Here is a 23,911-nt window from a genome sequence, read left to right as displayed (position 1 = left end):
TTTATGAAAAACAAATGTCTGTCTTTTGATCCAAATTGAATAGCTACAAAATGATGTTCTCATGGAGTATCATTCCTTGAGCCCACTCTTGGATGGTCTCCATTCCATTTAAGAGTCAATGTATACAGATAACAATAAATCAAGAATAAGGACAAAATTAACAGCTGCATTTACTAGAATTCGCAGACAATTATCAGATTGTTAGTTATTCAAATAGAAAACAAAGAAACAGTACATTTACATTGCCTTCTCTAGCCTACAAAGCTACCTGGCCTGACATCCATATCTTCCTAGCTTCAGCACTGAATTAGACAAAAAGTACAGAATTCGACATGTACAATAGTTCCATTTTTAATAAGAACAAAGAAAGTCGGCACAAGCTAGAATAAACCCTGTCATTCTACAATTGAATTTGCCCATAAATTGCACCTCCACTACCAAGAAGAGGCTAATGATACAAGAGGAAATCACTGGTTAGACTGCCAAATGAGGCAACCCTATATCATCATCAATATCACCACATTCACTGTAATAATAGAAATGTTTTGAAATGTCTTTCCTATAACAAATGTGAGAATAATCCAAAGATTACGTCAGGCACCAGGTGGAATAACAGTTTTCATTAAATGATAGGCCCATAACATGATCAGTCAGGACACATGAAATTCAAGTATCAAAATGATTAAGAGGACACTAACTAGCTGTAGAGGAAACTACAATGACAGTAAAAACGGAGAAACAAACCAACATGACACAATCAACAATACATTAGGCCACGGGTAGGCAACCCTAGTCCTGGAGTGCCACAGGCACTTCATGTTTTTGATTTAACCGACCTGGAAGACCAGGTGTGTTGAATTTAGGCAATCGCTGAACTTAGCTCAGTTGGTCGGGTGTGGTGCCTAGTTGGAACAAAATCCTGAAGTACCTGTGGCACTCCTGGAACAGGAGGTTGCCTACCCCTGCATTGGGCAATGTTTTGCATTTAAGGCAGTGATATTTCTTCCAAAAAGTAGGAACTAGATAGCTATGCTCATTCCATGTTAAATACAAATTAAGCCCCAACGTGACCCACCGCCAATGTTTTCTTGTACAAAATAAAGTCTTCAAAGATTTGAGTGAGAATCAGAGTTCATATGGCCAGCGGTGGGTAGTGTTCTGGATGTTTTTGGTCTCCTTCACAGTGAGGGTTGTCAGGGCTTATCAGACTGGAGCATGGTGGTGTCACAGCCTATTATCTGGCACAAAACCTAAACAGTTGGCACAGATCTGGCACAGCGTTGTTTGTATGTTCTATTTGTTCGGTTAACGGTTGCCTTTCATGGCCTCCTTAGCAGCCAAGATTAGAGGTGTAAGACTAGACAGGGGTTTTGCCAGCTTCAGGAAGGGATGCTAGACAAAAAGAAGAGAAGGAGAAGAACGAGAGTAAAGGGTTAACTTTGAAGCTCATCTCTATTGTAGTACATGCAGACAGGGTAATGATGGAGGAGTATATACAGCCAAATCCAACCAGTCAAGTTGACACAAGAGTAGAAGAGCAAATCACAAAGGAAGCCATAGATAGGATGGGTCATCACCTGCAGCAGCTCTTTGCCCCCACCTCTCTTCTCCACATCCATTTCCAGGCAGAGGTTAAGGAAGTCTCTGAATATGGGAGACAGTTTCTCTGGGTTCTGAAGTTCTGGAGTCCCATTTGTGGCAATCAGGTACAGTGCCTGGGGGAGAGGAGAGTGGGAAGAGGAGAACTGTGAGGTGCTGGAAAAGTATGTTACATCCATGTCAGTATCACTATGGAACTAGCTTTTGATGCACTGTGATATAGTAAAAGAAATAAATTGAATTTTAGGAGGATGCTGCTCTTTGGTTCACTTACTCTTAGCGGGTTCTCATTGAGGTATGGAGGCTCCCCCTCAACCATCTCAATGGCCATGATGCCCAGGGACCAGATATCAACCTTAGGCCCATAGGCTTTCCGGGTCACCACCTCAGGAGCCATCCAATAAGGCGTACCCACCATGGTGCTGCGCTTGCTCTGCTCTGGAGTGATCTGGGCGCAGAAACCAAAATCGGCTGCACAGAGAGAAGGGAGGTGGAATTCAGAGAGAGATGGAGACATATGTTAGTGAGGGACTGAAGGGTAGCAGTACAAACAGTAGCACCAGCTTGTAATAGTCATTTGTTAACTATCCTTGCCAAATTGGTACTTATCTTTCATAGGATGCAGATGGCAAATTCCAGCTATAAATATGAATATAGAACAGTTTCACAATATCAAAGCGAATCCATATACCCGCAGACTTTCAATAAGGTAAATTTCCACCCCCAACTATTAGGGCTGTTACTTCCTCTACATAGGCCATGGCTAGCCTGGGGTTGTTTAGTGGGAGAGGGAGACTCACTGAGCTTGACAGAGCCATCCATTCCCAGTAGCACGTTGTCACTCTTGATGTCACGATGGATGACCTGGTTCGCATGAAGGAACTCCAGTGCTTGTAAACACTTCAGATGGGGAAACCAATGGCAGAGAGAAAGAGAGAGAGAGCGTGCAATGGAGCGAGAGGGGATGAAGAAACAACGGTCAATATTTCCACATAAAATAAAGGCTCTAAATGTGAACACACAAGTTACCCACCCAGCCACTGTTAAAGGGTAAACAGGTCAAGGTTAATGCAGTGTGCCGTATAAGAGCTTGTCACCTCTCTGCAGACAGCAGCTATCTGAGCCTCGTCCATGCAGGTCTCTGTCACCACATCAGTCAGCGAACCACCAGCCAAATACTCCATCACCACATAGAGCTCCTCTCCCACCAGGAAACTAACAAACACACACAAGACACCAAAGCCAGAGAGGTTGTTAGGGTATATTGTATTGTACAATATCGTACACCCAGTAGTGTTCCACCATCACCAGAAAGTTAGGTTTGGCACCCCCAACTTACACCAAAGTTAGTGCTGTTAAGCTTAATTATATATTTGACCATTCCATTACCTGTCTACATAGTTGACAATGTTCGGATTCTTTAACTCTTTCATCACCATAATCTCATTTATTATCAGCTCCTTCTTGGGCTGCTTCTGTAGGTTGATCTGTTTAATGGCCACCTGTGAAAAACAGCCAGAAATAAGGAAAGGTTCAAAATGATCCTCTAAAATTAGTTATCCTGCAATCTCTCAACTCCTGCCAGGCTTACAGTTTTCAAACGCTTTCCCCATTTCTGTCTCTCTGTATCTAGTCTCTGCCGCACTTTGAACATCATTCCTCAACTCTCAAGGTCTCCTACCCTTTACTATTCTCCTCAATCCACCTATCCCTGGTCAGTCAACCAATGACAACCCTTAATTCCCCTTTACCTCCTGTCCAGTGGCGACGTCAATGGCTGTGAACACTGTCCCTGAAGCCCTGTGTGGAGACGGTTACATATTTTTAATAACTTGGACACACACAATACACCCCAATTACCACCTTCAAATTAACTTACCCCTGTCCAATTTTTTCATATCTTGTGTACTTCTTTCTGGGATCTCCAATGCTGACAATAGTTCCTGTGGGCAAAGATAAAGTTATACAGACCAATACTAAATGTTCCTGACAAGAGAGTTATATTAATAACTACCAGTAAAATTGTCATGTTGGTAATGTAAGAAATGTAGTGTGTTTACTCAGTTTGTCCATGATCTCCTCATCTGACATCTTGCCCTTCTTCTTCTGTCTGTCTAGACCCTTGGAGGCTGCGTCTCCATCTGGACACGTGGCTGGAGCAGGGATGGGGTCAATGACGGAGCGAGTGTAAACCTGCAGCAGAAACACACACAATAAGAATGAGGGAATGAGCGATTGTGAGCAAGAGCAAAATAAAATTGAGGTGAGCTCCAGTCAAAATTACTCACACTCTTAGTGTATTCGGGACGTGGTGCCACAATGGGTGGAGGAGCTTCATCATCATCATCATCATCATCATCAATGTCCTTGATAATGATCGATGAGGGTTCCGTGCCCTTTTTGACCGGCTATTGCAGAAAAGATAAGACATTTCATATATAGCCCACACATATTTTCAGGGGTGCTATGAATGAGGTCAAGGACCAACAAATCCCAGCCCCATAGTATTCAGGTAGCTAGTAAGGGAAAGCGGGATACCTAGTCAGTACAACTGAATGCCTTCAACTGAAACGTGTCTTCCACATTTACCCCAACATCTCTGAATCAGAGAGGTGCGGGGGGCTGTCTTAATCGACATCCACATCTTTCGCGCCCGGACAACAGGGGCAGAACAGGGACAACAGGGACAGATTTTGAAGTAATAACTAGAAAGAAGCCAGTACTTACAGAGTGGGGTCCTGCAGGGAAACCATCCTTTTCTAAAAATGAAAAGGGAGAGGGAAATAATTGCAGTCTTGAAAGAGTCCATAACAATCTTAGAAAACAGCAAAGTGTCATCCATGAGAAAGCTCACCAGAGGAGAAACTGAGGTATTTCTGGCGGCCGTTGCCTGTAGAATCATAGAATTTGAGCACGTCAAGAACAGCCTGGGGGTTCTTCTTCTGCTCTGACTTGGTGATGTTTGACGTCTGGAGGAGCCGTGCCCATTGCTCTGGCATGCCCTATCAGAGAGGAGGATACAAAGAGATGGGGTCAGGGGTCAATCAACTAACTCGGGTAGAATCAAAAACAAGCAGTACTATGGTCCTCCAGGCTGGGATTTGAGTATCCCTGGAATAAGAGTTGAAAAGTCAGATGAAAGTGACCCTACTCACAGTGAACTCCCCAGTGACAGCATCAAAGCCAACGTGGATAGTGTGTTCAAAGTCTGAAGGAGGAGAGATCTCTGGTCGTTCTTTGTCCCGGTCTTTCTTTCTACCACCTGAAAGTCAATCAAATAAACCATCATTACATTCTCTGTTAATAAATGTAATCAGATCTAACAACGGATAGACTGAAATCGGAAAGACCGAAACTCAACTGCTCCCGTCACTGGATAGTCTGACGCATACAGATGGAAACTAACATAACATGGATTGGTTCTGAACTAAGATACACTGAATGAAATGTAGCCTCTTAATGCACCTTTTAAAAAATGACTGAGGCTGTGGCTCCATAGATAACTGTCCCATCCAGCCCCCTGGATCTTTTTTCCCCCAGAGCTGTAGATCCGAATCACATTCTGCACATGCATTTCTCTACTTTCACATTTCTCACTGTCAATTGTGAGTAATACTTTTTCAAGTTCTAGCGGTAAAACGCCCATGCAGCATACCAACCATTTGATCTCAACCAGGTTCATAGAGATATGCATTTAGGTTAGATCTTCTTGAGCTATACAGTGTTGTTTTGAATTATGTACAGAGAGCAAATTTTAGAGCAGATTATGTTAACTGGAGCATAGCTCGTGTTTAGTTCCAATCAAAGCACTTATTTTGTCTAGTGGCGCGGGCATGACAGAAAAATGCGACCATTCGCACAATCATCCTAAAATCTTATAAGAAATTAGGTGTTTTTTTGTATTCCAATAACGTTATACCAGGGATCAGCAACTTTGAAGGGAGTGGGGGCCACAAAATACTGTAATCCTGCAATTTTACACATTTTACCATAGGGTGGAGTGAAATTTTCACAGTTTTGAATATGATATCTGAGTGAGACTGACTAATAAAAATCAATGGGGCCCCCCAGCTGGTAACTCAACCATGACAACAAGCTAAGATAGTTTAACTTAGAAAACTAACTGCCAGCTAACACATTTTAGTAGACATGGGCTAATTGACTGACATAAGAGTAAAACTGCTGATGCACAAACAAATTTCAAAATTGCACCTTGTGTATTCTACTATTCTAACTATTCTGACCCCGACTGAGGGAATTGATCTAAGTGACTTCAAAACCCGCAGGCCGCCAGTTCCCCATCCCTGCGTAATACTATTCTATTCGGTACTGTTATGTAGAATGATATCATTACCGTGTGATCTTGCAGACATTTATTCAGCTTTGATCAAACATGAGCAGAATCTAATATGCGCAGAAGCTTCGGGACCTTTGGCTGTCTGTAAGATGGTCCAGAAAATTTGGATCCACACCCATTCCGTCAGGTTCCCAACCAGGGACACTAGGACCCCAGGGGGTACTGGGCCTATCCACCAGGGGTACTTGAGAAGACTCATGAGACGATAGGCCTACTGGTATAATGCACGAGGGGGTACTTCAGGGGTACTCTGGGCAGAATAAAATTCAGTTGGTGGTATAGTAACTGAAAAAGGTTGGGAACCACTGCTTTAGATCCCCTGCCAGTGCACCACCTCTATGGACTCGCGTCTCACCTTTCTCTGCTCCTGAGAAAATTGAGATGATCTTGTTGCGGGGTTTCCTTTCTTCCGGAACCGAGGGCAGGGGCTTGGAGCTGTGATTGGCTGAGAGCGGGTCCTTGCTGGAGCCTGTGCTGAAGATGGTGCTGCTCATCCTGACTGGGGGGGCTGGGGGCTTGTCCTCGGGATCCCCGTTATCACACATGGCCGCAGGGAGCGGGAAGGACAGAAAGAGGGTAACAAAGAGACAGACAGGAGCAAAGAAAGTGCTAATGTGCACAATAGACAGAGGTGGGTCAGAGAAATCAGGAATGGGAATCAGAATAGAAGGAGAGCATGGGGTGATATCTGCAAGATAAACAGAGACATGATCAGTTTAACCACAAAAATGACAGGTGAACAAGAGCACATGCACATTGCATAACATATTAGGTGGTATTTGCTTTAGAAGAGGCAGTCCAGTTTTATGGTTTTAAACCTATTCATGTTTATCTTGAGGTGAAACTGACTTTACACCGCAGAGGAGCACCTTTATCTAGACAGGAAGATTGCTCTGTCAGAACTCATTTTCTCTCTGGCATGTTTTCAGCATTCCCCTATGACTATGCAGAGATATAAACTTAGAGCAGATTTCCTATCATAGCACACATTGTCATTCCCCCTCGAAACATACGCACACAGTACCAGTCAAGTTTGGACGCACCTACTCATTCAAGGGTTTTCCTTTGTTTTACTATTTTCTACATTGTAGAATAATAGTGAAGACATCAAAATTATGAACACATATGGAATCATGTAGTAACCCAACAAGAGTTAAACAAATCAAAATATATTTTATATGAGATTCTTTAAAGTAGCCACCCTTTGCCTTGACAGATTTGCACACTCTTGGCATTCTCTCAATCAGATTCATGAGGTAGTCACCTGGAATGCATTTCAATTAACAGGTGTGCCTTGTTAAAAGTTAATTTGTCAAATTTCTTTCCTTAATGCATTTGAGCCAATCAGTTGTATTGTGACAAGGTACACAGAAGATATACAGAAGATAGCCCCATTTGGTAAAATACCAAGTCCATATTATGGCAAGAACAGCTCAAATAAGCAAAGAGAAACAACAGTCCATTACAGGTCAGTCAATACAGAAAGTGCAGTTGCAGTTGTTCAAGTGCAGTTGCAAAAACCATCAAGCGCTATGATGAAACTGTCTCTCATGAGGACCGCCACAGGAAAGGAAGACCCAGAGTTACCTACGCTGCAGAGGATACGTTCATTAGTTACTTGCACCTTAGATTGCAGCCCAAATAAATGCTTCACAAAGTTCAAGTAACAGACAACTTAACTGTTCAGAGGAGACTGCATAAATCAGGCCTTCATGGTCAAATTGCTGCAAAGAAAGCACCACTAAAGGACACCAATAAGAAGAGACTTGCTTAGGCCAAGAAACATGAACAATGGACAATAGACCGGTGGAAATCTGTCCTTTGGTCTGATGAGCCCAAATGTGAGATTTTTGTTTCCAACAGCCGTGTCTTTGTGAGACCCAGAGTAGGTGAACGGATGATCTCTGCATGTGTGGTTCCCACTGTGAAGCTTGGAGGAGGTGTTATTATGGTGTGGGGGTGCTTTGCTGGTGACAGTGATTTATTTAGAATTCAAGGCACACTTAACGAGCATGGCTACCACAGCATTCTGCAGCAATACACCATCCAATCTGGTTTGTGCTTAGTGGGACTATCATTTGTTTTTCAACAGGACAATGATCCAAAACACACCTCTAGGCTGTGCAAGGTCTATTTGACCAAGAAGGAGAGTGATGGAGTGGTGCATCAGATGATCTAGCCTCCACAATCACCAGAACCCAGCCAAATTGAAATGGTTTGAGATGAGTTGGACTGCAGAGTGAAAGAAAAGCAGCCAACAAGTGCTCAGCATGTGGGAACTCCTTCAAGAATGTTGGAAAATAATTCCAGGTGAAGCTGGTTGAGAGAATGCCAAGAGTGTGCAAAACTGTCATCAAGGCAAAGGGTGGCTATTTGAAGAATCTCTATTTGTTCAACACTTTTTTGGTTACTCACATTAAGCATCTCCAATCCAAAATTAAATCTAGAATCGACTTCCTCATGAAGCTGGTTGAGAAAATGCCAAGTGTGTGCAAAGCTGTCATCAAGGCAAAGGGTGGCTACGTTGAAGAAATACATTTTAATTTGTTTCACACTTTTTTGGTTACTACATGAATCCATGTGTTATTTCATAGTATTAATGTCTTCACTATTATTCTACAATGTAGAAAAAAGTAAAACAAATTAAGAAAAACCCTTGAATGAGTAGGTGTGTGCAAACATTTGACCGGTACTGTAATTCTGGGAAGAACAACACTGGATGGGTGTGTTGCAGAGGCAATAGGAAGGGACTGGGCAAGAAAATAGGTAGGTCTAGAATTGATTATATGCCCCTCAACAGTAATTACTGTCATTTTTCAGAAAGGTGCTGGATACAGAGCTAAGAAAGGCAGTAGAAGTGCAGACGATGGTGGGTTTTTAGAGGGTTAATCATTTCTGTAGTAGAGATCAACAACAGGGAGGGTTGGGTGGAGAAGCAGCATCACAAAAAGCAGCCACATTACTAGCATGTAACGGTCTCCCTTTCATTATATCCTTTGTCATCTCCATCTATGATGTAAAAGAAGTGACCAGGTGAAAGCCAATTCATTACAAAAGGATGTTCACTATATTGCTCACATGTATCCATCTTCTCAGACCAGCACAGATGAAAGAGAGGACATGAAGAGCGGAATCCATGTCAGACTATCGAGAAACACAATAAATCGACTGGGTATGATCATGACCATCATCATAATCACCTTTCAGATCATTAACTTCAGCTAGTCAGGAAGGAGAGAAGAAGGTAGAGGAATACATACAAATTCTCTCACTCGGCCATCATCGTAAATAACTATTTGTTCTTAACTGACTTGCCTAGTTAAATAAAGGATAACATTTTTATTTTATTTACCATTGACCTAATGTTAGGTCAAGGTTTCTGAAATGTGCAACACAGTAGGGAACTAGATCATCCCCTATGACTTCCAAACGTGCATTTCCAGGATGGAAAATGCATTCTAGAGTCACTGTGAAAGATCAAACGTAATACTTGCAGGTGAACCTAGCTAAATAGTTAGGCCTGATTTCACGAAGATACTAAGTCTAGGCTAGTTAGCTAACAATGTTACCTTTTCAACTAAGCTACCTAAAGCAAGTTAGGCTAACAGTTGTCTGGAGTTCAGTTAGCCAGCTAGCTACCTAAAGTTCGCTAGGCTAACAGTTGTCCGGAGTTCAGTCAGCCAGCTAGCTAACGTTAATTGCATATAGTTAGCTAGCTAACAACATTAGAAGTGTGAATTAGCTAGCTTGCGCTGTTATTGCTAGCGCTAGATTAACAAACTAGTTTATCTCCAAGGACGAACGCCAGACAATAACGAACCCTGCTTGACAATACAGATGTACATTTGGTAAGCAACATAACGACATTAGCTAGATAAGATAGCGCGTTTTCTCGGTGCCGGTAATAATTTACGGGTATTTTATTTGCTAGCCAATGATGTCGACTCGCAACTCACCAGACAGACTCCATACACAACAGAAAACTTGGGTCCAAATCCTCGACGCTGTGAAAGCTTTAATTTGTACATACGTTAAATTTAAAAAAAATATATAAAGATTTGATGTAGAGTTTACAGAATATACAGAGTAAACCAATGTATGATTTCAACAGTTCCTATATAACTTTTTCGTCATTCTTTGTCGACCGGGTGGATTCTTCTTCTTTGGTATCATGGCATTTTGTTTGTGCATGCTGCCACCTACTGTGCGGTAGCTATTCAACCAGCTTCACCTGGAATTATTTTCCAACAGTCTTGAAGGAATTCCCACATATGCTGAGCACTTGTTGGCTGCTTTTCCTCCACTCTGCGGTCCTACTCATCACACACCATCTCAATTTGGTTGAGGTCGAGGATTGTGGAGGCCAGGTCATCTAATGCAGGACTCCATCACTCTCCTTCTTGGTGAAATAGCCCTTACACAGCCTGGAGGTGTGTTGGGTCATTGTCCTGTTGAAAAACAAATGATAGTCCCACTAAGCCAAAACCAGATAGGATGGCGTATCGCTGCAGAATGCTGTGGTAGCCATGCTGGTTAAGTGTGCATTGAATTCTAAATAAATCACAGACAGTTTCACCAGCAAAGCAAGCCCACACCATAACACCCCTTACTCCATGCTTTACGGTGGGAAATACACATGCAGAGATCATCCGTTCATCCACACCGCGTTTCACAAAGACACAGCTTTTGGAACCAAAAATCTCAAATTTGGACTCCAGACCCAAGGACAAATTTCCACCGGTCTAATGTCCATTGCTCGTGTTTCTTGGTCCAAGCAAGTCTCTTTTTATTATTGGTGTCCTTTAGTAGTGGTTTCTTTGCAGGAATTTGACCATGAAGGCCTGATCCACGCAGTCTCTTCTGAACAGTTGATGTTGTGTCTGTTACTTGATCTCTTTGAAGCATTTATTTGGGCTGCAATTTCTGAAGCTGGTAACTCTAATAAACTTGTTCTCTGCAGCAGAGCTGTTCATGCCAGAATATGGACTTGGAATTTTACCAAGTAGGGCTGTATTCTATATACCACCCAACCATGTCACAACACAACCAATTGGCTCAAATGCATTAAGAAGGAAAGCAATTCCACAAACTAACTTTTAACAAGGCACACCTGTTAATTGAAATGCATTCCAGTTGACTACCTCATGAAGCTGGTTGAGAGAATGCCAAGAGTGTGCCTAGCTGTCATGAGTAGGTGTTCTAAAACTTTTGACCGGTAGTGTATACTACTCACTGGCCTCTCTCTCTGTGCTGGCACAGATACACTACACAGGGATCCCTCACCCTCAACCCATCTTCCTCTACTTTATTCACTGCCTCTGGCCACCTCTACCTGCCTCTCTCGCACCGGACACTTCTGATCCCCAGAAACATGGGCACCCCTACAGTTGACACATACAACTTTTACAACACCGAAATTACACAAGCTCTCCTGCACACTTCCTACATCTTGGAATCTCCCTCCTACACACATGACATGACCATAAATGTTGCACCAGAAACATTGCAGTGGCTCTGGCACACAAGATCTAACAGGATAATTGATACATTCTAAGATGACTTTATCATGTAAAAACTGAGATTCAAAACTCAAAAGGACTGACAGTGACTCCTCTGTTTCATCCCTCTCACTACCGGGTCTGCGTCGCACCAAACGGTGGGCACCACAAACACCAGGAATCCTCAACTTCAATTGCTCCACCTGCACACTTAATGCTACCACAGAAACCACTAATTTCCCCCCTTCTTTACTACCTCCATTATCTTACCTCATTTGCACACACTGTATATATACTTTTTTCTCTATTGTTTTATTGGCTGTATGTTTGTTTATTCCACATGTAACTCTGTGTTGTTATTTGTGTCGCACTGCTTTGCTTTAACTTGGTCAGGTCGCAGTTGTAGATGAGAACTTGTTCTCAACTAGCCTAACTGGTTAAATAAAGGTGAAATAAAATTAAAATGATGCTGCCACCACTGTGCTTCACAGTTGGGATGGTGTTCTTCGGCTTGCAAGCCTCCCCCTTTTTCCTCCAAACATAACGATGGTCATTATGGCCAAACAGTTCTATTTTTGTTTCATCAGACCAGAGGACATTTCTCCAAAAAGTACTATCTTTGTCCCCATGTGCAGTTGCAAACCATAGTCTGGCTTTTTTATTGCTGTTTTGGAGAAGTGGCTTCTTCCTTGCGGAGCGGCCTTTTAGGTTGTCGATATAGGACTCGTTTTACTGTGGATATAGATACTTTTGTACCTGTTTCCTCCAGCATCTTCACAAGGTCCTTTGCTATTGTTCTGGGATTGATTTGCACTTTTCGCACCAAAGTACATTAATCTCTAGCAGACAGAACACGTCTCCTTCCTGAGCAGTATGACGGCTGCGTGGTCCCATGGTGTTTATACTTGCGTACTATTGTTTGTACAGATGAACGTGGTACCTTCAGGCGTTTGGAAATTGCTCCCAAGGATGAACCAGACTTGTGGAGGTCTACACATTTTTTTTCTGAGGTCTTGGCTGATTTCTTTAGATTTTCCCATGATGTCAAGCGAAGAGGCACCGAGTTTGAAGGTAGGCCTTGAAATACATCCACAGGTACACCTATCAGAAGCTTCAAAAGCCATGACATCATTTTCTGGAATTTTCCAAGCTGTTTAAAGGCACAGTCAACTTTGTGTTTGTAAACTTCTGACCCACTGGAATTGTGATACAGTGAATTGTAAGTGAAATAATCTGTCTGTAAACAATTGTTGGAAAAATTACTTGTGTCATGCACAAAAGTAGAGGTCCTAACCAACTTGCCAAAAGAACAGTTTGTTAACAAGAAATTTGTGGAGTTGTGAAAATCAACCTAAGTGTATGTAAACTTCCGACTTCAACTGTATATACTGCATTCTATACTATCTATTGCATTTTAACATATGCCGCTCTGACATTGCTCATCCATATATTCATAGATTATTTCCATTCCTTACTTAGATGTGTGTATTAGGTATTTGTTGTGGAATTGTTAGATATTACTTGATAGATATTGCTGCACTGTTGGAACTAGAAGCACAAGCATTTCACTCCACTCGCAATAACATCTGCATGTGACCAATAAAATTTGATTTGACTCGGTCAGGGAGAGGTTGAAAATGTCAGTAAAGACACTTGCTATTCAACTGGACATACTATTGAAATATTGAATAGTTGTAAATGTTTATTGATATGAATCACTGACATGTACAAAATACAAATACTTTGGCTCCTTGAACCTTTCTCCATTTTAACAACATTATTCTTGTACAAGATTGATATATTCACAGTTTAACATTTTTTTTTTTTATGCTAAAACCCTAAAAATCCCAAAACAATGAATAAAAACTAAAGATCTTTGGAAAGGAAGTCACAATTGTCACATGTCCTTGTCAACATTGTATATCAAAGGACAATAGTATTTTGTGTATGGTTAGAATAAAATAAGTGGCATAATTGCTTATGGTCAACTTTAAAAACATGCAATAACTTCAATATAACAAAATTCTCCACATTCTATATTTTAGGTCAACAAAATATTCAAAAGCAATAGCAGTGGACTTTGGTTCCAGTGAATAGCTCAGAATCATTAACCTGTTTCATTATTGTTCAATTTCTTACAATGTTTGTCTTTCATTTGTACTTTACAGCAGCGTGAATAAAGATCTTTGGAAAGCCATTCCCCACAAAAAAAAAAAAAAATAGGGCTTGCACTATGTTCACTTTATCTAGGGAGTAGTGATTGTTAAACAATTTATCATTAGTGGTGAACAGCTGATTTTTTTATTCAAAGTGCTTTAACGCTTGCTGGTTAGGTTGGCAAAGAGATACCAGTCCCTTCCTAAATGTCTGATCATTATCACCATAACACATTCAAGAGTGGGCAAAGGCTTTTGATAGTCAATATAGTGCACCTTTTACCAGACAGCTTATTACTCCAAGATTGGACGGAGTGAACTTTTATGTGTGGTTGCTTGGTTTAAGATAGATTTTTTTTAGGCAGGATTCAAGATTGCAGTATATGCATGTGCTTGAACCCGAGAGGTAGCTAGGTAACTAAAATGCAGACACAAATGAGATATTAACACTGGCCCTAATATTTAAGTGAGGACAGAATAAAAGATGGAAACTAAACCATGAAAAAATGTATTATCAACAGCTGTTGAATTTGTTTGTAAAATACAAAAACTTAAATGTTTACATATTTCAAGTACTTTGAAAAAAAGCTTTGTATTTAGACCATAATATGTATGCACGGCCATCATAGAAAGGGAAATAATGTTGTAAATATATTACACTATTTTACTACATAGACAAAATACATATTTATAGAAAAGTACTTTAAAGAAATATATCTCATTTTTTCTTCTTATCCTGGGTGCACCGTGGACAAAACCTGAAAAATACAAAATAAAAGTACAAAAAGGTAATGCATGTAGTCAACATTCCCAAATTCATTCGCTTTTAATTACATGTATAATACACTTCATTAACTAATTGTAAAAGATTCACCTACCATTTTCCTTTGGGCTTTGTAGCAAGATCAACACAAGCAAAGTGAAACCACTCAATTGGACACTGTTTGAAAAATAAAAACATTGGTAAAAAGACATCAACATTTCAGTATACTTTTGATTAACTTGTAGAATCTATAGAGAATACCCAGGGCTCTACACTGAACATTTTAATGTGCGACCTGAGATTTTCTTTTGGGAGCGCTGTGCGCCTAGAAAAATCAATCACACAGATAATTGTTATAATGATTAGGCTTCGCTGTACCATTGTTTTCGAGTGCCCCATGGATAAAAGCGTGTGCAGATTTGTTACTTTCATGGTTACACCATTACTACAGCGAAAACCGATTGTTTCTAGCACAAAAAGGTAAAAAGATATTACCGGCGCAATGTTTTATTCCTCCTATCGTGAATTGGCTAGACATTCAAAAACCATTTTGCTGGCTGTTCTAAAACCACTTGCAGGTAGTTGTTTACACCTTGTTCAGTCATGTAACCTCGTTAGCTAGCTATCTAACAGCCTGGTTACTTAATTACCATTTTTAACTGGGTGGTGTGAGCCCCGAATGATGATTGGCTGAAAAAGGGATTGCTCTTTCAGGAAATCAATGATCATATAGCAATAAACTTGACACTCTTAAAGAGACCGTGTACAATTTTCTATATAATGCACCTCAATAAGTAGTGCTTTTACACAATGTAGAAACCTAAATCCCCTTTGGCTTTGTAGTAAGGTCAACAAGTGAAACCACTCAATTGGACACAGACAAATTTGGTATGAAGACAACATTAAAATGTAGAAACCTAAAGTTCAAACCCCTGAGCTGACAAGGTACAAATCTGTCATTCTGCCCCTGAACAGGCAAGTTAACACACTGTTCCTAGGCCGTCATTGAAAATAAGAATTTGTTCTTAACTGACTTGCCTAGTTAAATAAAGGTAAAATAAATAATTTAGGCTAAATTAAAGAAATATTTTCTGGTGCTCCTACATTTTATGCTCCAACATACATTTTTTAAATGTAGAGTCCTGAGAATAGCACTAATTTCAAAGCATTCTTTGAATAACAAGACAACCAATACCCAATAAAAACTTACATCAGGGTTATCACATCCAATCATCTCTCCATATGACACTTGATGGCACAAGCAGTATGTTGGCTCATTGGGATCAACTGGCATGTCCAAAACATCTGACGGTTGCATTGGCAGGAGAGCAGAACTCAATCCTGGGCTACAGACGTTAATAGATAGTAAATGATATTAAGGGAGAGTGAGAACCAGGCAGACGCACGTAAATAGTACTTGCTTGTAAAACCTTTTCAATACCTATTTTTAAGCTTTTTCTTCCTGGGAGAATCCTCATCCGATGATTTCCTGCCTCTCCCCTTGGGTCCTCGCTTCTCCCTTAGTCCCTGACCTTCACCCTCTGAAGCAGATATTCACAGCAATAGACATGGAAGTTAGTTTACCTGTCGTAAATGTGCTGTAGAAGTATTTCCCACCAACAGTCTCCCTGCTTACTCTTTAACCCTCTTCCTTCTGGACTTTCATAGCCGCTCACTTCCAGCTTCTCCTTCAGCTCATTCTCAAATCGGGCCAGGTCTGCATCCAGCCTGCGGATATGCTTGTCCACCTATGACATGCAGACAATTCAATTGGTTTTGCATTATCTATTGACCAATAGTGAAAGTATTGACACATCTTTATGTACTCATATGCCAGGTTTGGAGCACTGACCATTTCATATGTCTGCATTGCAAGCTGCACTTTGTCATCGCTGAACTCTTTGCACTTGCTGTAAGCACTCTGGATCTTCTGCAGGTGCTCAACCCTCTGTACCGAAGCCAAGTTCCTTACACTTGAGATGTACTCCTCTGCCAGCTTGTCGATCTCTTCTTTTTTCTCTACATAATTGCAGAAACATTTTTATACTGGATAATGAAAGATGCTGAACTATACAATACTGATGGGGCATGAAACCATGTGGTAAATCAAGTGATCAAAACAAATAACATTTTAAATGTATTTCTTGTGCAGTATTTCACCTTCAGTTCTATTGTCCAGGTCCCGCATCAGTGTAAAGTTTCTCTGTAGTTCACAAGGCAGATTCTCAATACCTGGGGGAATGGATCATGATTGTTAAGAGCAGTCATTCAGTAACTACAATAGTTCATAATGAGAACAAGATACGATTTGATGGTAACACACAGCTGACAGCTCATGGCTCTTTGCAGCATTTTGGCGATGATTTCCATTGCCTGTACTGCATAGCCACGCACATTTACATAGGGAAAAAACCTCAACGTCCCTTGTATGTCACCAATGTAGAATAATTACTCTGCCGATTGTCCGCGGGATTGGTCCTTCAGCTGGTGGAAATTGTTTGACAAAATATCCACAGGAAAGTATTATTAAAAGGACTTCAAAAAACACAGGTGCATCTGTGGCAATCAATATTTGTTTGCTCGTGACCAAACCAACGTCTTGCAGGTGTTTACATGGTGTTGCGCATGTGGCTGGGAATATAAATGTCAATGCAGTACATGTACTCTAAAAAGTCTGTGAATATAACATTTCGACCAGCGGAAGGACCAACCACAGACAACCAGTACAGTTGTACCAGTACAACATCTCTTGTTAAAAAAAAACTTTCCAAGTTTTTGCAGTGCTTTGTTTCAGACGACACCAATAATTGGTATTCACTCTTATTTACTAGGCAAATGGTTCTTGTACTTATTTTCTACACTGAATGCAGTCTGATGAGCGTTACCAAATAACAGGTGGCCACATCAAAATGGATAATGTTAGCTGGATCATGACATCTGTACTACCAAATAAGTTCAACCTAAATGTTTTCCTGGAAAACAAGATAATGTTTAAAGTTTGGCGGAAGTGAGACCCAGTTAGTGAAACTGTGCTTGTGACGCACTTTTAAATTAAACATCGCGGCCCGTGTATACTTGCCTCACCGCCATCTAACTAGAGCAAAGTACATTTTATGACCATGGATAACTGAGACCCTAAATAAATTAAACGTAGCCGTTTAGCTAACTAGAACACCTTATTGTTGGCTTGCTGCGAACGTTACCAGTAGCTAAATAAGCTGAAAACAGCCCTCGTTTTAGTAAAAAAAAAAAAAAACTACCATTTATGCAATTGCTAGTTAGTCTTGTCCTTGTAACGTTAACTCACAAACGTTAGATAAGGTCAACAATGTAAAGCATTTAATCGAACCTACAACTCCAATGACCTAGCGAGTTACTAGACTGCTAACAAAAACAAAGACAGTTTGCTAGCTAGTTTTAACGTTAGTCATGCCGAAAACGTAACGTTCATATCAATAATAGACAACTTGCTTGGCTATAACGTCGCTAGCTAAGAAATTCGAGACCGAAAAACTCAAGATTGGAAATGTATGAAGACAACTGATCAAATTAAGTTAGCTAACGGTAGATACTCACTGTCAAGGTAATGTTCCAGGTATATTGCCGTCGCCATCTTTTCACTGTTCGTTTACAGGGCTAGCGAACTAGCGAGTAACGTTGGCTAAACATATAAGCACATTTTTCCTACCTACAGTTAGCTAGCATATGCTGCGTTCATAATTAAGTAGGAAGGTGATAATGACTACTGTTGTGTAAATACGAGTTGGATACATTCACGTGCTTTGAAAAACAAGCTGTGTCAACCGTAAAGTACAAGTACAGCTAGCTATCATGCTTATAAACAAATGAGTGTTCAAAACCCATATTAATAGATAGCTTTTTTTAAAAATAAATAATATTTTGTTATTAAAAAAATGTCAAACGCTAATATTGGGGTCATTTCTTAGTATGTGACATCAGAGGTCAAATTGTGGGAGAAGTTCATGGTGCTTTCATGACATCGGTGATCTCCAGGTCGGAAAGTTGTAGCTCTAGAAAGATGGCGGAGTTTCCGAGTTGGATGACCGTTCAAATGGATTTTTCCAGGTCGGAGCTTGGAATTTTTTGTGTGTTTGTTTTAGAGTTCCCAGTTGTCGTGAATGCTCGGAAGTCTGAGATTTCAGAGTTACCAGTTGCTATGAATGCAGCATTAGGGCACGTTCAATACCTATCGAGGTGACGCGACTGACAAACCACGAAATTGGGGAGAATTTAAGAGATATATATATTCTGGATGTGGTTAGCTGATACCTAAAATACCTATACAGGCGATGTAACAATGTCTAACAATGTCTAACAATTGAAATACATGTCCACAAACGCGAAAGGCAGGCAGGAGGAAGCGAGATCAGGTCTGCCTTTCGCCTTTGTGGACATGTAAGACCTGTCTAACAATTGAAATACATCTCACAACGCCTGTATAGGTATTTTAGGCCAGTGGTGTCAAACAAATTTTGCCCCATTCGGTCTTCAACGAAATCTGGAGGACAACACAGAAAATGTGTTATATTTCCTTGCTGTCAAAATGGGGGGGGGGGTTTATTGGCCAGCTGGACACGGTCAGAAACTACATGAATGTAGGTCCATTATCATTTCTACACAGTTTCGATTTGGTTTCAGTCAAAAAATATATACAGCACCAGTCAAAACTTTGGACACACCTACTCATTCAAGGTTTCTATTTTTATTTGTACTATTTTCTACATTGTAGAATAGTGAAGACATTAAAACTATGAAAGTGACCTGTAGTGACCAAAAAAGTGTTAAACCATTCAAAATATATTTTATATTTGAGATTCTTCAAAGTAGCCACCCTTTGCTTTGATGACAGCTTTGCACACACTTGGCATTCTCTCAACTAGCTTCACCTGGAATGCTTTCTCAACAGTTTTGAAGGAATTCCCACATATGCTGAGCACTCATTGGCTGCTTTTCCTTCACTCTGCGGTCCAACTCATTCCAAACAATCTCAAATTGGGTTGAGATTTGGTGATTTGATGCAGCACTCCATTACTCTCCTTCTTGGTCAAATAGCCCCGTTCACAGCCTGGAGGTGTATTCGGTCATTGTCCTGTTGAAAAACAAATGAAAGTCCCATTAAGTGTAAAACCCATGGGATGGTGTATTGCTGCAGAATGCTGTGGTAGCCATGCTGATTAAGTGTGCCTTGAATTCTAAATAAATCACAGACAGTGTCACCAGCAAAGCATCCCCACACCATAACACCACCTCCTCCATGCTACACATTGGGAATCACACATGCAGAGATCATCCGTTCACCTACTCTGGGTCTCACAAAGACAGTGGTTGGAACCAAAAATATCAAATGAGGACTCATTAGACCAAAGGACAGATTTCCACCGGTCTAATGTCCAATGCTCGTGTTTCTTGGCCTATGCAAGTCTCTTCTTCTTATTGGTGTCCTTTAATAGTGGTTTCTTTGCAGCAATTTGACCATGAAGGCCTGATTTATGCAGTCTCCTCTGAACAGTTGATGTTGAGATGTGTCTGTTACTTGAACTCTGTGAAGCATTTATTTGACCTGCAGTTTGAGGCTGGTAACTCTAATGAACTCTGCATGAACTCTGCAGCAGAGGAAACTCTGGGTCTTCCTTTCCTATGGCGGTCCTCATTAGAGCCAGTTTCATCATAGCTCTTGATAGTTTTTGCGACTTTCAAATTTCTTGAAATTATCTGGATTGATTGACCTTCATGTCTTAAACTAATGATGGACTGTTGTTTCTCTTTGCTTATTTGAGCTGTTCTTGCTATAATATGGACTTGGTATTTTACTAAATAGGGCCATCTCCTGTATATCACCACTACCTTGTCACAACACAACTAATTGGCTCAAATGCATTAAGAAGGAAAGAAATTTCACAAATGAACTTTTAACAAGGTACACCTGTTAATTGAAATGCATTCCAGGTGGTTACCTCATGAAGCTGGTTGAGAATGTCAAAAGTGTGCAATGCTGTTATCAAGGCAAAGGGTGGCTACTTTGAAGAATCTGAAATATACCAAATATTTTGATTTGTTTAACACTTTTTTTGGTTACTACATGATTCCATATGTGTTATTTCATAGTTTGTCTTCACTATTATTCTACAATGTAGAAAATAGTACAAATAAATAAAAACTTGAATGAGTAGTTGACGTCCAAACTTTTGACTGGTACTGTATTTCAAACGCATTTATTTTTTACTCATACCACCTGCAGGCTAGACAGGACCCCTCGCAGACCGTATCCTTAACGCCACTGTTCCAATGAGAGGGCAGATATATGTGTGACTAAGAGGCACAAACAACTCAGATAAACTATTTTATATCTCAAAAGTCACCGGAATGTCACGTACTTATATCAGTACACTTGTAACAACCTGAGCATTATGAAACTTATATTAGATCAAATAACCCTCACGTATCAAATTAGCAACTCACTTTTATCTTGACCCATACAAAAACTCCTCACGTTTATTTTCGTGCAGACAGATTTTGGACGGAGTCGACCCTTGCTTCACCTCTTCCTCTCTGGGAGGAATCAGAGCTCAGGGATGATGCTGCGTTCAAAACACGTATATTTGAGGTTATCAGAAACTCCTAGGTCACATTTTCACTTCAACAATTCCAAGTGGGAAACTTCTTTTACCTTTTGAACCAAAAGATGACAATATACATTTTTTACAATTACAACCTTATATCAATATTGATAATGTAGCTAGTTTGAGCATATTGTCAATGTTAAAGAAATTCTCCAGTACTTTTGTATACTTTTTAGCCAATAGTTCTGAAAGTAGCACTCACAGAGCCAAAAGTGATCCCCGAAAATTGCCTGCAATGGTTGGAACCGGTTACTCAAGGAACAGAACTGAAAACAAGAAAATAACTAAATTATTTGTGGAACAGAACCAGAAACGAAAAAGAAGGTGATCTGTACTGTTCCGGAACAGAATGGTTATTTAAAAGCATGGGAACCGGTTAATAATGTTATTTTATGTTCTGGGCATTTATTCCTTGTCCCACAAAAATTGTATAAAGCACATGTGCAAAGCCCTCATTCTGTCACCCAAAAACATATTCCAGCATCTGCCTGCCAGCTATCCTTTTCAAAACTCAAATTGTTTTTTGACATTTAACTCAACATTAAAATTACTTCACCAATGGATAGAGCAGCTTGCTTTGGAGCGGGCAAACTATGTACATGCATTGCACAGACAAGTGTAGTGTAGAGTGCGACATGCGAGTGAGGAGAGCACTGGGCATCTTGTTGTTATTTTATTTCACCTTTATTTAACCAGGTAGGCCAGATGAGAACAAGTTCTCATTTCCAACTGCGACCTGGCCAAGATAAAGCAAAGCAGTGCAACAAAAACAACAAAGAGTTACACATAAACAAACATACAGTCAATAACACAAAATAAAATAAAAAAAATACAAATCTATGTACAGCGTGTGCAAATGCTGAAGAGTAGGGAGGTAGGCAATAAATAGGCACTAGAGGCAAAAATAATTACAATTTAGCATTAATACTGGAGTGATAGATGTGCAGATGATGTTCAAGTAGAGATACTGGGGTGCAAGAGGGTAAGTAATAATATGGGGATGAGATAGTCGGGTGTGCTATTTACAGATTGGCTGTGTACATGTACAGTGATCGGTAAACTGCTCAGACAGTTGATGCTTAAAGTTCGAGAGGGAGATATAAGACTCCAGCTTCAGAGATTTTTGCAATTTGTTCCAGTCATTGGCAGCAGAGAACTGGATAGAAAGGCGGCCAAAGGAAGTGTTGGCTTTGGGGATGACCAGTGCAATATACGTGCTGGAGCGGGTGCTACGGGTGGGTGTTGCTGTGGTGACCAGTGAGCTGAGAGAAGGCGGGGCTTTACCTAGCAAAGACTTATAGATGACCTGGAGCCAGTGGGTTTGGTGACGGATATGTAGTGAGGGCCAGCCAACGAGAGCATACAGTTCGCAGTGGTGGGTAGTATATGGGGCTTTGGTGATAAAACGGATGGCACTGTGATAGACTACATCCAGTTTGCTGAGTAGAGTGTTGGGGGCTATTTTGTAAATGACATCGCCGAAGTCAAGGATCGGTAGGATAGTCAGTTTTACGAAGGTATGTTTGGCGGCATGACTGAAGGAGGCTTTGTTCCAAAATAGGAAGCCGATTCTAGATTTAATTTTGGATTGGAGATGCTTAATGTGAGTCTGGAAGGAGAGTTTACAGTCTAACCAGACACCTAGGTGTTTGTAGTTGTCCACATATTCTAGGTCAGAACCGTCCAGAGTAGTGATGCTAGTCGGGCGGGAGGGTGCTGGCAGCAATCGGTTGAAGAGCATGCACTAGTTTTACTCGCATTTGAAAGCAGTTGGAGGCCACGGAAGGAGTATTGTATGGCGTTGCAGCTTGTTTGGAGGTTTGTTAGCACAGTGTCCAAAGAAGGGCCAGATGTATACAGAATGGTGTCATCTGCATAGTGGTGGATCAGAGAATCACCAACAGCAAGAGTGTCATCATTGATATATACAGAGAAAAGAGTCGGCCCGAGAATTGAACTCTGTGGCACCCCCATAGAGACTGGCAGAGGTCCGGACAACAGGCCCTCCGATTTGACACACTGAACTCTATCTGGGAAGTAGTTGGTGAACCAGGCGAGGCAGTCATTTGAGAAGCCAAGGCTAATGAGTCTGACGATAAGAATGCGGTGATTGACAGAGTCGAATGTTATGACAGGCATTATCTGAATTAGGCCCACAGATTTATATCTACGGAAGTGTGACTTTTATAAAGGACCTTTGAATGACGTGGAACTTCAGTGAGTTGGCTTAACAAATGTTGGACCAGAGCTATCCCTTGATCTTGACTCAATTCCATTACATTACACATAATGCCGCCTAGATTGAGAGCTAGACCAGAGCTAGCACCAGAATTAAAATAAAACAAGTCTTACCTTCTTGTAGTTAATGAATCCAATGTGAAACGTGATAACTAGAGTATCCTTAACTATACTGAAATATAAACGCAACATGTAAAGTGTTGGTCCCATGTTTCATGAGCTGAAATAAAAGATCCCAGAAATGTTCCATATTCACAAAAAGCTTATTTCTCTCAAACTTTGTGCACAAATTTGTTTACATCCTTGTTAGTGATCATTTTTCCTTTGCCAAGATAATCCAGCCACCTGAGAGGTGTGGCATATCAATAAGATGATTAACCAGCATGGTCATTACACAGGTGCACCTTGTGCTGGGGGACAATAAAAGGGCACTCTAAAATGTGCAGTTTTGTCACACAACACAATGCCAGATGTCTCAAGTTTTGAGGGAGTGTGTAATTGGCATGCTGACTGCAGGAATGTCCATTAGAGCTGTTGCAAGATAATTGAATGTTCCTTTCTATTTGGAAGTTCAGGGATGCAGCTGATATCAACCCGTTTCAAGAACTTGCCATGGCTGCTGTGTCTGTGTTGTCCTTGCCACACTCGAATGCTGAAGT

The 23,911-nt window shown here is 40.7% G+C and overlaps 2 protein-coding genes across 6 annotated transcripts; both read right to left on the bottom strand.

The window, feature by feature from the left end:
• Nucleotides 1-146: 146 nt before the first annotated feature.
• LOC110521531 (serine/threonine-protein kinase PAK 2) lies at nucleotides 147-10,142 on the bottom strand. 2 transcript variants are annotated; one of them, XM_021599134.2, is made up of 15 exons: nucleotides 9,913-10,142; nucleotides 6,312-6,644; nucleotides 4,755-4,861; nucleotides 4,454-4,601; nucleotides 4,327-4,358; nucleotides 3,888-4,007; nucleotides 3,660-3,792; nucleotides 3,479-3,542; nucleotides 3,351-3,399; nucleotides 2,989-3,101; nucleotides 2,697-2,814; nucleotides 2,400-2,499; nucleotides 1,874-2,070; nucleotides 1,578-1,715; nucleotides 147-1,392 (listed from the first exon to the last, which is right to left on the bottom strand). In XM_021599134.2, exons 2-15 carry the CDS (start codon nucleotides 6,499-6,501, stop codon nucleotides 1,306-1,308), a joined length of 1,596 nt encoding a protein of 531 aa, XP_021454809.2. In that variant the 5' UTR covers nucleotides 6,502-6,644; nucleotides 9,913-10,142; the 3' UTR covers nucleotides 147-1,305. The 2 variants fall into 2 exon arrangements, with proteins under 2 accessions (XP_021454809.2, XP_021454808.2); XM_021599133.2 differs by lacking the exon at nucleotides 9,913-10,142 and adding an exon at nucleotides 9,035-9,120.
• Nucleotides 10,143-13,136: 2,994 nt separating this feature from the next.
• On the bottom strand, nucleotides 13,137-18,369 carry LOC110521530 (inhibitor of growth protein 5). Of its 4 annotated transcripts, XM_021599132.2 has the most exons (8): nucleotides 17,950-18,351; nucleotides 16,534-16,605; nucleotides 16,226-16,392; nucleotides 16,010-16,121; nucleotides 15,815-15,914; nucleotides 15,584-15,719; nucleotides 14,489-14,550; nucleotides 13,137-14,368 (listed from the first exon to the last, which is right to left on the bottom strand). In XM_021599132.2, the coding sequence occupies exons 1-8, from the start codon at nucleotides 17,984-17,986 to the stop codon at nucleotides 14,329-14,331; spliced, it is 726 nt and encodes a 241-aa protein (XP_021454807.2). In that variant the 5' UTR covers nucleotides 17,987-18,351; the 3' UTR covers nucleotides 13,137-14,328. The 4 variants fall into 4 exon arrangements, with proteins under 4 accessions (XP_021454807.2, XP_036824827.1, XP_036824826.1 ...); XM_036968932.1 differs by lacking the exons at nucleotides 13,137-14,368; nucleotides 14,489-14,550; nucleotides 17,950-18,351 and adding exons at nucleotides 14,582-15,249; nucleotides 17,259-17,277; XM_036968931.1 differs by lacking the exons at nucleotides 13,137-14,368; nucleotides 14,489-14,550; nucleotides 17,950-18,351 and adding exons at nucleotides 14,582-15,249; nucleotides 16,797-17,009.
• Between the last annotated feature and the right edge of the window lie 5,542 nt (nucleotides 18,370-23,911).

This window comes from Oncorhynchus mykiss, chromosome 30 (assembly GCF_013265735.2).
Source record: "Oncorhynchus mykiss isolate Arlee chromosome 30, USDA_OmykA_1.1, whole genome shotgun sequence".
Lineage (NCBI taxonomy): Eukaryota > Metazoa > Chordata > Actinopteri > Salmoniformes > Salmonidae > Oncorhynchus > Oncorhynchus mykiss.
This window is presented reverse-complemented; position numbering and strand designations above follow the sequence as displayed.